This window comes from Apostichopus japonicus, chromosome 19 (genome assembly GCF_037975245.1).
Source record: "Apostichopus japonicus isolate 1M-3 chromosome 19, ASM3797524v1, whole genome shotgun sequence".
Taxonomy (NCBI): Eukaryota; Metazoa; Echinodermata; class Holothuroidea; order Aspidochirotida; family Stichopodidae; genus Apostichopus; species Apostichopus japonicus.
Genome location: NC_092579.1, coordinates 8,491,073 through 8,504,806, shown reverse-complemented (window position 1 = coordinate 8,504,806; position 13,734 = coordinate 8,491,073). Strand labels below are relative to the sequence as shown.

General features: G+C 35.7%; 1 protein-coding gene across 20 annotated transcripts in view; it reads right to left on the bottom strand.

The window, feature by feature from the left end:
• The window catches only part of LOC139959461 (delphilin-like), a 52,346-nt gene that overhangs the window by 28,467 nt on the left and 10,145 nt on the right, over positions 1–13,734 (bottom strand). For all 20 annotated transcript variants that reach the window (XM_071957106.1, XM_071957107.1, XM_071957103.1 and 17 more), the window contains exons 2-4: positions 10,771–11,491; positions 2,463–2,617; positions 1,706–1,780 (exon numbers count right to left, since the gene is read on the bottom strand). In XM_071957106.1, coding sequence (XP_071813207.1) covers positions 1,706–1,780; positions 2,463–2,617; positions 10,771–11,430 — 890 coding nt within the window. In that variant the 5' untranslated portion in view covers positions 11,431–11,491. The remainder of the gene's footprint in view (positions 1–1,705; positions 1,781–2,462; positions 2,618–10,770; positions 11,492–13,734) is intronic.

Below are 13,734 nucleotides of genomic sequence, written 5' to 3'. Positions count from 1 at the left end.
CAAATTATTGAGTACTAATTTTTCCAGTGTTGTATCCCAAAGTGCTCATTCTATCATGTTTTTTTTTTTTTTTGGGGGGGGGGGGGGTTTGTTATGAAGAAACCGTAGTATTTTATAAGAGACAAAGATGAGATATATACGTATACAAAATTTCAAAACTAAATTATTCCTTGCTATGTATTTAATTGATCTGCAAAGTGCACAAAAGAAAAAGAGGCTGATAAGAACAATTTTGGAATATAAAAATATCACAACTGTACAAAACAAGAAAGAAAGCTGGGGTTCAGCTTGACTTCAGTGAAAACACACACTGTAATTACACACACTGTACATTCAACTATAACTGCACATGTACTAACGCCTTGTGCTTCTAGCACACATATGTATTGTACAGCAGGCTATACTTTCAAATTATTGGATTATTTTAGCTTTCTGGTAAGGGTTACTTGGTTACCTCTTCACCATTTTGCCATTTAGAGTACTTATTTGGAAGAATTATTTTCCCCATTGCTTCCCTTCCAAGCCCCACATCTTCCAACCCATACATTATTATCTTTGTAAAATGTTGTTTTATCGTCTTATTTCCAATCCTGCTTTAGATTTTGTGTTCTATAAGCTTCCATCTCAGTAAATTTATATTTAATTATGTTGTACTGTAAGTTGTGCTTTTCATGTTTGGTGAGGTCGGGGAGACTGAACACTACTAGTATACTTGCTCGTTGAATATTGAATAGTTTTAATCAAACAGTTTTTTAGTGTCATATATACAGTATGTTTTTACATAAGTTTGTTATCATGGCAAAAGATTTGACAATAAATGATGGCTAAAAAAAAAGTATACTTTCTTTCTCAATGAAAAAAATAAACACAAGAAATAAACAAAATTGCTAGTGCCACATTTACTGGATGTCCCAATAATTTGTTTTAAAACTTGTTTTCTGAATGCTGACTCATGACCTGCTCATGAATATATAAAAGGTTATTCACCAATAAAAGGTTACCAACTATATGCAAACTGAGAAGGATCTTTCCCTCCTTATTGTTTGATATGTCACTAATAATTTGTTAACTTTTCTGATGACTTGGCAAAGTTCCAACAGCATGGACATTTAAGGTTCCAGAAGGATGACATCAGTGACAACTTTAATTGATTACTCTACCAGTAAGATCCTGTTAGATAAATATAACAGGTGAGGTAGATTAAAAAGGATTTTTAATCAGGCATCAAAAACCAGAACTTAAACTTGTTTTTCTTTCAGGACAATGCCCTACAGGGGGAAACTTCAGTTACCAAAGTTACAACAAATTGGGCAACATGCCAAATGGGATCAAGCTAAAATGAGATAAACAGAATACTGAACACACACTAGGGAATGCTTTTCTGAAACAGTATGACCAAATTGCTACTCACACATGTTTTGTACCACAGAAAGCTATATGTTTTAGCTATTTGAATGTTCAAAATCTTGTTTTTTCTTCTTTTTATGAATGGTACTATTTCAGTATAACATGAGTTTAAAGTGCATGTAAGGCTCAATGAAAACAGGTTTAGTAGGGAGATACAGTAGTTACATGAGAGCACTGTACTAGGATTTAACTACTATTGTAAATTAACAAACATATAATTTAATATCTGGTGACTTATAACGTGTACATATCCACCCGGGAGGGTGCTCAATGAGCGCAAGAAGAGGCAGTCTCTTACCTTCTTCCTTTTGATGGTGCGTTCTTTGTAATTAAAAAGTCAAACCTATCTCGATGTTTGGGAGGTACAAAAATCCTGCAAAAAGAGTCAAGAAACAAATTTACTTGACAAATCTATTTATATTTGAAAAACTCTGGGATGATTGGGTTAAATTAATTTTCACGCTGAATAAAAACAAAGTTATTTTGGCAACAGTAAGAACATAAAGTACAATACATTTTATTTAAGTCTGAACAACTGGTTGGTAAACATTTTAATTTCATTTTACCAATGTTTGCAGTTGACACATGCATGTACAGTGTAGACGGCAAATTGTTAACGGTGGTCTGAGAGTAACCAATTTCTGTTTCGGATGACCAAGTTCTGCTTTGGCGGTCATTCGCAGACAACGATGTGTTTACATCAAATTCAGATTACATTGTACTGTAACTGTAAATAATCTCCTATATATAGATAAAATAGTTAAATTGGTATCACTCTCCATCACTTTGCAGATAATGAAAGTAAAAACAAAACTAGTGGTAATGCCTTTGGTCCACCCAAAGGGGAGTTTAACAGGACCAAAGCTGGTGTTCTATTCACCAAACCTACACCTCTCTCCTACAGTGAATATATTGGTGATTCATTGTAATTTTGCTACAATTTTTTGGGAAAACCAATTTAGCAGGTTGGACAACCAAAAGGTAATACCCTGTTGCCAGATTGACAACAAGAAAAAAATTCCCACAAATTTGTCCTGCTACGTAGCTAGGCTTACCTGATATTATCTAAAAGTTGTTTTTCTGTGGGTGTTTCCAGCAATGCTGACAACGCCCTGCCAAAGTTATCCACTTGTTTATCCCTGGCATATTGCTTTAGTAAACTAACCAGGGCATCTTTCTTGCCAGGTTGATCATAAAATACGGAGTCAAGCTGTGAATATAACAACAAAATATACAAAATGAAATTATAAAATGGGGTATTGTAACTACTGTTTTAGCTGAAAGTTTTGTAATACAGTGCACATGTGTTGCATAAATTGAACATATTTAGGTTTGGATTGTCACTGGATATGATGGAGACATTGAATCATACAGTCAATATGCAGGACCGAATATAAATCCACAGCACACATGAACTGTTTATTTACTATACATGGTTCTAAATTTATGGCACCAAAAAAAACATATTGTAGACAAAATGAGTAACTTCTTAACATTAATACTCTTATAATTGCTATACTGTACAGCTGTTTATCATATTAATGTTCCTTCAGGCATCATTTTTAAGTCATTACACCATAGCAGGTAAGACTATTAGTGACCTCAAGTATAGGCAAATGGCACCTCTGGATTTCCTCCTAGTAATCTATTTGTTTACATTGATCAGCACTGTGGTAATCCTATTACTCTGTGTATTGCAAACTACTGTAGGCCTACTGTACATTTCACTGCAATGTCGCTACAGTACTGTATAATAAATACCGTACTTGCAAGCCATGATGTGCTGCATGTAGGCTTTTATATTGGTTCTGAATACATGTTCACTTTGGAATGAAGAACGTTGTGAAACATAGTTTCCCCTGGCATTCAGTTTGTGAAGTGGCCACCTCTCTGTTTCTTGCGACCGCCTCGCAAACACATTACCAACCCCAAGCACAACCTGGTGATACCATTTAGTTGGATATTGTTATATACTTTCCCCTGGTTTTTCATTCTGTAGGCCACCTCTCTGTTTCTTTCGACTGCCTCGCAAAAACATTACCAACATCAAGCACATCTTGGTGTTTCCATTTAGTGTGATACCTTTATATAGATTCCTCTGGTATGTATGTATATTCATAATGTGAAGTGGCCAACTCTCTGTTATTTGAGCCCGCCTCACAAAAATATTACCAACACATTTTGAGAGAATACAAATTCAATGATTGCAATCCAACATTTTAAAACCCATTAATTATCGCACCATATAAATGTTATTCCACCTAGATTTAACATAGCATATCTAATTTATTGTTAGGATGATTGACATAAGGACCTTTCAAAAACTTTTCCGGGCAGCCATGTCCCCAGAACTCATAGTTTCTTTCATAAAGTGCTTACTAATAACACTACTCCCCTTCCCATCCCCCACCCACTGGCTTCCAATCTCCCCCTCCCCGATAAAAAGAAGCAAATTTGAAATTTCATCAATAAATTTGAGTTGTCATCCTTTTTTTTTAATGATACTTTACTCTCCTAGGTCTGTTCGACTACATCACTTGCCACAGCCCTCATTAGGTTATGATTTATGTTGTTTCCTTTGGCTTCCAGTCTACCAAAGTCAATGCAAAACAGCTGATTAGTTGACAACTAATGTATGTATCATGTACAGTTCTTGGCTAAGTATCTACCACATACACTGATTATAAATACCCAAAGCAATTAGTGGGATTTCTAATGAAAACTCTATCGTAACTAAATCAAATTGATTTCCCGGGAGACACCTCTAGTCTTCTTGTTGAAAACATCAAGTTTAATTAGTTTTCAATAATGTAGAGTTTTTAAACTCTACATTATTGAAAACTAATTACGGTAGCTCTACGGTGGTAAGATTATCATTAACAGACTGAATGAATTTGTCAAAGTTTCAACCTTACAACACAAGTTACACAACATAGGTGGCAATTTGCCGAGCAGTAACTGTACAGTATTTTACTGCAGAGGGACTGCTATACTGTACTACACATTCAGTACTATCACAACAGCTGCACAGAGTCCTGTAAAGGTTACAGAATAATGATAAAATTTGGGAGGTTTATGAAAACAATAGATTTGTTTTTTAACTTTTGATGTTTTTATTATGATATTTAAAATTCACAGTTACCACCAGATACAGTACAATTTCAATGAAAGAAATATGGCCTGCTTTTATTACAATTTTTATGAATGATCTTGCATGTAAAATATGTTTGTTCTTCCCTAATGTTGTAAGCTAGACTGCCCGTAATCCACTAAACATTCTTGGTTGCAGTATTGGTGATTGTCCATTTGCCACCGTCCCCTCCCCCTCCCCATTCTTACCAGTTTTGTGCTCATGCTGGGCGGCTGTGCCCTGCAGTTCTGAATGCCACCCAGCACAAACATTATTTTAAACATTTCCGCCCTGCACTTTTTCTTATGATTAATTTAACAAATTTTACCATTACCAAAATTTGGGTGAATACATGGCACGGAAGTTAGAGCCAGAATAGCAAAAAAGATAGCACCATTTGCCATCTAAACAAACTTCATTTGCACCCTGAGAACCCTCCCCCTACCCCCTCCCCGAGAACCCTCCCCTACCCCCTCCCGAGAACCCTCCCCCTACCCCCTCCCCGAGAACCCTCCCCCTACCCCCTCCCCGAGAACCCTACCCCTCCCCGAGAACCCTCCCCTACCCCCTCCCAATCCCTTCCCTGAGAACCCTACCCCCCCTGAGAACCCTCTCCCAGTTCGTGGATCACATTACTGCACAGATCTGCCCGCACTCAAATATTCCTGAGCACATCCCTGCTTATAAGTACAGGACTTACTACAAGAGTCTACGCACGCTATGTATCACTGTGTTGTATAAAAAGTGTTGCTCAACTGTACAAGTTACAGTAGCCAAATTGAGTGGCAATGTTATTCTACAGTAGGAAAGCAATTTAATTTCTCAATATTTAATAATTATTTTCCAATAATAATAATCCTCAAATGATTTGCTCGATGATCAGGTTTTAATACAAAGGCAAATTTGTTTTTTAAACTGGTTCCTGCAGTTCTTGCATGACATATAATAATGTACTAACTGTTTAGCAGTCTTTCTAACAATGAAAAAAATAAATAAACATAAACAAACAAACAAATAAAAAAAATAAAACATATATAATGATACATACAGTCAGGCATGCATGCAGCTATTATTGAACAACAATCTATGGAATTATAATTTAGTACAGTTTGTGTAACAGATGTTAACTTTCTCCCTTTTTTTTTAAATTGATATTACAGTAACTACCAGAAAGTGAAAACAGTTAGAACTGTGAACTATACAAACAATGCTCTATATATTATCTTTGAATTTGTACAGTACTAAAATTGGTTCATTATTGTTTGCGAAGTCCTGTAGTACTGTTAATATTGCAATTGCTTGACAAGTCCACTTTTCATGACCAACTATTTATTCATTTTTCCATGTTTGAATCCCTTTTAACATGTGATGGGTATAGTATGAATTCTCCTCTGGAACAAAATGTAAAGTTGACAAGAGAATTATAGCCATAACTTTACTTACTCAATGGTAATAATTGGGGTTTTGGCGCTAACTAACTGTGCACACTGCAGTCTTAATGTCAGTCAACACACCTACTGTTTAGGGATCTCACTCTTGGCACAATACATTATCAGTTCTCAGTCTGTAATTCTGTATGGTGTTAACTAGGGCATGTACATTAAAGTACATTAAAGGAAAATGCATATAACCTCCTCAGTATTTACTATGTATACCATCTCTTTTCCATAAATTTCCAACCTGTGTGGTACCCCACCGAGGGTGAAAGTGCTGAGAGGTCACCTGTATACTACCATCACCATAGCAACAGCTTCCCTGAAAGCTGAAACCATAGCAACAGACTTAAATCACAGCATAGTCCATGGAGGAGCCACAAATGACTACTACTACTAAACCTACTGTACATGAGGCCAAAGGGATTACTGTGAGGTAAGGGCTGTAATAGTAATACAGTGGGTACAGTAAGTGTCTGCATTGTGTTATACGCAGTATGTACTATATATACATGTGTTCATCAATACAGGCAGGTATAGTTCAATCATGTTTTACCTCCATGGTTCAATTGACAAGGTAAGCACTGAACAGTATAGTATTCTGGACATAGGACTGCAGAACTTTGTTAAGGCAAGAACCTTGTGCAGTCTACATGATGTACATTTATCACGTGATAAATCCACATCTTACAGTCTTAATGAACTGGGGGTTGAGAGTGCATGGATCAAGTTTGTTTCGATTTTTTGCACAGGCTCCATCTTGGGTGATTTTTCTTAAAAAGTAATAATGATTTGAGTTCTCTACTGTACATCTTTATACTTTATCATAAATTTGGTACTGAAGGCTACTCTTTTAAGTCCACACTTTAAACAAACCTACTTACTATACTGTACATTATTAAGGATACAGCTTATATAAATCCAAATCAGAAATTCATGCAACAGAAATAACTGAGTCAAATTTCTGATTCAAAATTTTTTTTCATTGAACCAAATAAAATATTGAACAAAGAAATCATTAACAAAATTTGATAAAATTATCAATGTTCTCTCTTGTCACCATGACACTCAAACTTGATATAAATAGTCTTGATTAATTAATAGTTTCAAGCTCTGCTTCATTTAATTTATGAATGAAACTGGAAAAGTCAAATTTAACCACCTTTGTTGCTAAAAGGGGATATCAGTGTCAATGACCTACAGAAAATACTTAATGTATGTTATTCATTTTATGGCAAGCTTACTGTACAGTAGGTCATCAAGCAGTGTTAGAAAATGTTATCAAAATCAACTAAAATGAGTCACTTTGAAGAGATGTCTATTTACAGTATAATGTAAGATCATGCAAGATATGTCCTTCGGATGAAATTCTGTGTCAGTGATGAACACTTACTGCGTATCTGTATACAGACCTGTAGATCCATATAATTTTGTCTTTTTGATTTGTTTGTACATAGTTACCAATCAAGCCTTCAGGAAAACTGGTTAAAACAGGAATTGTTGCAAAATAGAGACCTATTGTACACATGTATATCTGTGTCTCAGTTTTCAAAGTTTGCAAAATTCTATCCAATCTTTAGTCATTTTTTTTTTTCTAGTATATTATAAGTTAAGTCTGTAATCTCTGTTTTGATTATAAAAGTCATTCTTCTCAAAGGTCACTTTCCACAACATTGTCAGAACATACAGTATAACAATTAGCATAGTCATAGACAGTTTGCTTTCTACCTACAGTAGTGGTACTGTAGCTTTCTTTTAGAAACTGTCCATCAGTACAGTAGTTGAAATTTTAAGTTGAGCTGAGGACATCAAGAAAGTAAGCGCTAAAAATATCAAAGCTCATAAGCTCCCATTGTCACAATAAAGATCACATTCTTAATTTGTCGCAAAAAAAAACTGGCTTATTAGGTTAACAATCAATGATGGAAAATACCAAGTGCATATATATGTTGAAATTTCTTGTTTTTTTTTTATTTTCTTCTCCTTTTTCTGTATGCATTGGATCATGTGTACATCATACAGTGCTTTCTGTCAATTATTAAATTATTATTTATTACCATTTTTCATTAATGCAAAATACAATCATATTTTTTTTATCAAAGTTATTACTACTTTTAGTGTACAGGTAAGTATTTTTGTCAACTTTGAATAAATTTACTGTACGTGTGGAAAATTATAATTTGCATTGACAGTGATGCTAGAAATTCTTCTTGGAGAGTGTAATTTGCACAAAGAAGTTGCCTACAATGTTTACTGTAGTACTGTATATAAGCTACTGTGATTGTCTGTATAAACTGTACCTTTTCCTGTACAGCCCTGAACTTGGTTAAATAGGCAATTGTACTATGTAGTACTTATTAGACTATTGTACTTAAAAGGGGAAGAGGATAAGCTCATCACTGGATTTCTGATATAACAACAACAAAAATCCTACTACTGTACAGTAGCTTTACAGTGTTCTCTTATTGTAGGCCTACTGCAACTAATTATGGCTTAGTTGCAATGCTGTGTGCAATTAAATGAATAACTTGAATTTATTTACAATCATACAGTACTAAAGTCCTGCAGTTATGTGTACATCAGAAAACTCCCAAAAAATCAATATATTTGCCATGCCAAGATGGAAGGCCTATTGTCTGGTACACAATAGCTGTGTACAACAGGTGCATTTAACTGTATGAGATGGATCCCTAACGAAGGGAATTGATTGGCTCCCAGTGACAGAATGAAATGATTTGAGATGAGTCAGTTGGGTGGGAACTGTTTCCGAGTAGACGGGCACTTTACGTAACGAACTACAGTATAGCACCGTGCGTTAGAAACAACACACACACATCTGCAATGTTTATATAGTCTAATGCTGTATGATGGAAAACATTAATTAAGTGTGTTTAATGCTACCATCCTTGTACACTAACAGTGAATGGTACTTCGTTAATTAGTATTTCTAGATGCGGATGGAATTCTTTCATGAGAGAGAGCCAATAATGAACTAACTGTACTTAAACTGTAGATTTGTCTATCTAGTATGCATGTACATGCGTGCACGTTGTGTGCTGCAAATACTGTTGATGAATTGATACTGTAGTGTTCTAAAAGTGCTTTCAGTACAGTTGTAATTTAATTGGCCCAGTTCTTATTGTAGTTCCTATTTGAGTAGACTTAACGTTTAATATACTAAGATCCCATAATGTCCAATCTAGGTCATTACCTTGACCGGTTCATTTTCATTCAAAAAGTGAGTGTAAACGTTCAACAGTGTCATCCATGTTGCTTTTCAAATGTGAATACAATTCATTTATTACTGAAACAGTTTTGTACTTTCTTTTAACCAAGTTTAGAGTCCAGGTGCACATCAAGAGCCAGGCCAGGAACCAGGGAAAATTGCTGTGCCATGGGGGCCTGATTATAAAATTGTCATTTTTCAGTTTTGGGGTATTAAAATTGTCATTTTTCATTTTGATGGTATCTCATGAGAATGGGAATAAAATCACATCATCCATATTTCTCTGGGCCTAATACTTGACACTGGGGCTGTTTACCCCGACACCTCCCTCCCCCCCGACATCTCTGCCCATCCCCCATTTGAAAGTATCATATATATTGATAGTTTACTTAAACTGTGGTGACAATATTCTCACAAACTGCTTTCTAGGGACTACCAACCAATGTCATAACAAATGTTTATCATCTCAGCACAGTACGTCAGTTGGTAACGGGTCAATTTTCTTACTGTTGCATACAGTAGAAGGGAATGATAATTGTAAGTTCAGCATGTCACAATTTTTGGAGCAATGAGAAACTATCATAAATTATCACATTCTTATTGGGAGCAAAACAAATGACTGCAGTGGGAATTACACTGGAGTTGAGTTATTCAAAGACATTTCTGTACTTTTCAACTAAGTACTGCTCAATTCCAGAAACACTAAAAAGAGATGTCATATACAGTATACTTCACAATTTGTATACATGTACTGTATGATGCCACCCACATGTATTGCCCGGATCTGGTAAATTGCATCCCAAAATGATAAATTTATACAATATTGGCAAAAGAGCAAAAATTGTGTAGCAGTTTTTGTTCATGTATGATGCCACCTACAGTATTGCCCGGATCTGGTAAATTGCATCCCAAAATGATAAATTGATACAATATTGGCAAAAGAGCAAAAACTGTGTAGCAGTTTTTGTTCATGTATGATGCCACCTATTGCCCAGATCTGGTATTGCATCCCAAAATGATAAATTGATACAATATTGGCAAAAGAGCAAAAATTGTGTAACTAGTGCTGTTTTTGTTCATGTATGCAGAAACTTTATATTATTTTATAAAATAAAATGTTTGACTGCATTCAAAAATGCTGCGCAAATTTGAAGACTACATAAATTATTTCCCTGTATTTACTGTACATAGCATACTATACAGAGTATTACACAGGTACTGTAGTATCTCTGGCAAATCATAACACAGTGCAATAAATCATGAATTGATGAAACATATAGACGCAAACAGAATTAAAAGGAGAAGTTTTACGTAATTGAATTAATTGAAACATGCTAGCTTTTGCGTAGAAAACAATAAATGAAATGAAGAAACTGATTGAACATGATTGTCCAAAGTGTAAGGGGGCGGGGGGGTCAGGTGAATGGAGGTAATGCAAAAGTAGGTCAATTGGAAAACTACTGTAGCAACTAGAAGTGTTTGCCAGCTAAGTGCACCTATGTCAGGATACAAACCGTAAATGTCTAGACAAGACAGATATGAAATAATTAAATTTGTTTGTCTTTGACACTCACCTTTCTAAAGAAGTTTATTGCCTGCAGCTTCCTGTCTTGAGCTTTTGCTTCAAACCGCTGAGCTATCTTTTTCACCGATGTGTGACCCGCACCTGGTATGATTAGCATTTTCAGTTTCTTAGAGCCGCTAAAGAGTTTGGCATCGTCGCAATGTTTGATGGGCAGGCCATTCATTTCCAGTACCATATCCCCACCGGAGAGGCCCACCATTTCCGCCGGCCCGCCCTTCTCGACTGTCTCAATGAAGACTGGCCCGCCACCGATGAGACCCATCCCAAATTTGCCATTCTTGTCCTGTAAAAGTTCACAGGTTTTCACACAGGACACAACCACGATGCTTGGAGGGACATTACTGCACTGCCTTGCTAAGGCTTTCACAGCATCGCCCGACAAGGCCGCCACGTTCTCATTCTGTAATTCCACGAGTTGGTCGCCTGGCTGGAGACCTGCTGAATATGCATGACTTTCTGGTTCCACCGTGAGGATGTAGGTAGGAGCATCCCCACCTATTGTAAAGCCAAAGCTCTCCGGCCATCTTCGGTTATCTTGGGGCATCGACCGAGGACGTCGAAAGGACTTTGATGAGAGCACAGTGGGCCTCGAGGAGGCAGACGATTTTGACGACCTGCCAGACGTTCGCGATGGTGTTTTACTAGGCATCTTATTAATATGCGGGACACATCACTGATGTGACATTGTTAGGATAGTATCGCGAAACAATCTGAAAAACAAGAACAGACGTGGATCAGATATAGTAGATATACACCTGTACAGTTAATGTACACTTTAAATGTGGAGTGTTAGCTCAGTGGTTAAGGCCGGTGCCTTCCAATCATAAGGTCCCCGGTTCGGGTCACTCCAAGTTTAATGTATGTCAGCCAGTTACAGAGTTGTTGACAATTGACAATTCATAATCATGAACTTTAAATATGAATGTAAGAGACTTACTTCGGTCAGCTTGCTTCTTTGATAAGCCATTTTTCGCAAGTTCCTGCTTGCAGGAGGATCTAAAATACATACAAATGTATACAAATGGGTGCCCAACCTTGGTATCACTAAAAGTGCAAACTTACTGTACATCTAGGCTACTACTGTAAGTAGGTCGGCTAGTAATATTATCAATCAAAGTTCTTGGTTGAGACAGTTTGGCAGGATTGAATGACAAAAAGAAATATGAATCCAGATTGCAGTACAAATATATCTGGCTACTCTATGCCAAGCAACCACGGACAATAAAATGCAGGCCAAGCTACAGTACAGTAAGGAGTTGCAATAAAGATTGACGAAAATCTAAATACATAGCATTCATACAGATACTGTATGTCCTTCACAAATCTTGGCACAAATCTTTCTTTTAAACAGCTTGTTCAGTAATGTTATTTTGAAGGGTGTGTTGTTTTTTGGGCAAACAAAAGTAAACAATAGATTAAATAATGTATATTTGTAGCGCATGTGTGGCCGTCTGGCCGACAGGGTTTGCACATGTACATGTATGCAAGTACCCTGTACACTGATTGATAAGATTGTAACTAGACATCATCAAAATTATCATCAGAATTGTGTATAATTTACAACATTCGTTTCTCCTAATTGATAAGAAATAAAACATGTTAAGTGTGAATAACTCTCATTATTACATATGAATTTGTATGCCAAGGATTCCTTGATCTTCTTAATCGAGCTTCTGGGCAGTGTGAATCTTTGCTAAAATATTGACAGCTTTCATACCACATAGGTTGTAGCAGGTTCTCTTCATAATTGTTATTATTTTGTTTTTTATCATTTTTATTTATTTTTTCATTTTCTTCTTGTACATAAATAAAAGGTGTACTGGAATTTTCAAATCAAACAGACAGATAGTTTTGATGTTACAATAATTGCGTTGATTACATTTACTTTCTCATGAACCAGCGGAATTGTTGCGTACAAATGACACCTAAATTAGCAGAACTGTGCTACTGTATGGACATGTCTAGAATATTAAACAGATCCACAGTTGTACAGTATCTACACTGTACATGCATTAAATGCCTGAGAAGAATGATAATTTATGCAATTTGAACAATGATGTTGAAAGAATCAAAATCAATTGTTGATTAACACCTCCATGATTATGTATTTTAACAAATTTCCAAGGACAGTGGAACAGACAATCGATATAAACAGAACTGCAAATCTGGGAAACGATGTCCCGCAGAGAAATATATTGATATCAAAACAAGAATAATAATATGATATAAAAATTTTAATCAAGATGTATATATAGTGTGTGTGCAGTTTCTGTGTATAACTTTAACGGCCCAAAGCAGGTGTACAACCTGTTTGCAATTTAAGAATGCATGCGTGCTTGCAATGTTAGTCCAACAGAACTTATTTTATTCTGGAAACAGAACTTTGACTTCTTTGATAGAACTCAAATTTTGAACATACTTAGAATTTATGAGGCTTATCATGACTTTCAATAATTTTATATAACACAGAGCTCTGAAAAAAAAGTAACTTTTGTTACAGTGCAGTATGTAAGATTATCCAAGCACATGATAATACTTTTGGCATGCGGCCCATTTAGCAACATACAAACACAGCAATAGAAGTTTATTGTAAACATACTTACAGTGTAAAAGATAACATTTGACTTAAACTTTAACAGTTTGGTAACAGTTTTTACTGCACAAGGTTTATCATGAGGTTTATCATGACTTTTGTTAATTTCATAAAAAGATTGAAAATAGTCAGTTCCCTGCTACAGAGCAGTATGTAGATACTTTTACTATGCAACTAATGCTGTTACTTTTGGCATGTTTCCCATCTAGGTACAGTACAGTTTACACATGTAATAGCAGGTTATTGTAAACATACAAAAAATGAGTTAGACTTCAGTATACAGAAACACTAGTATGCCGGTAAAATGCTGAATTCATGTAAAACACAGTTCATCCTGTAAAGTAAATTGCTTGAGTACTG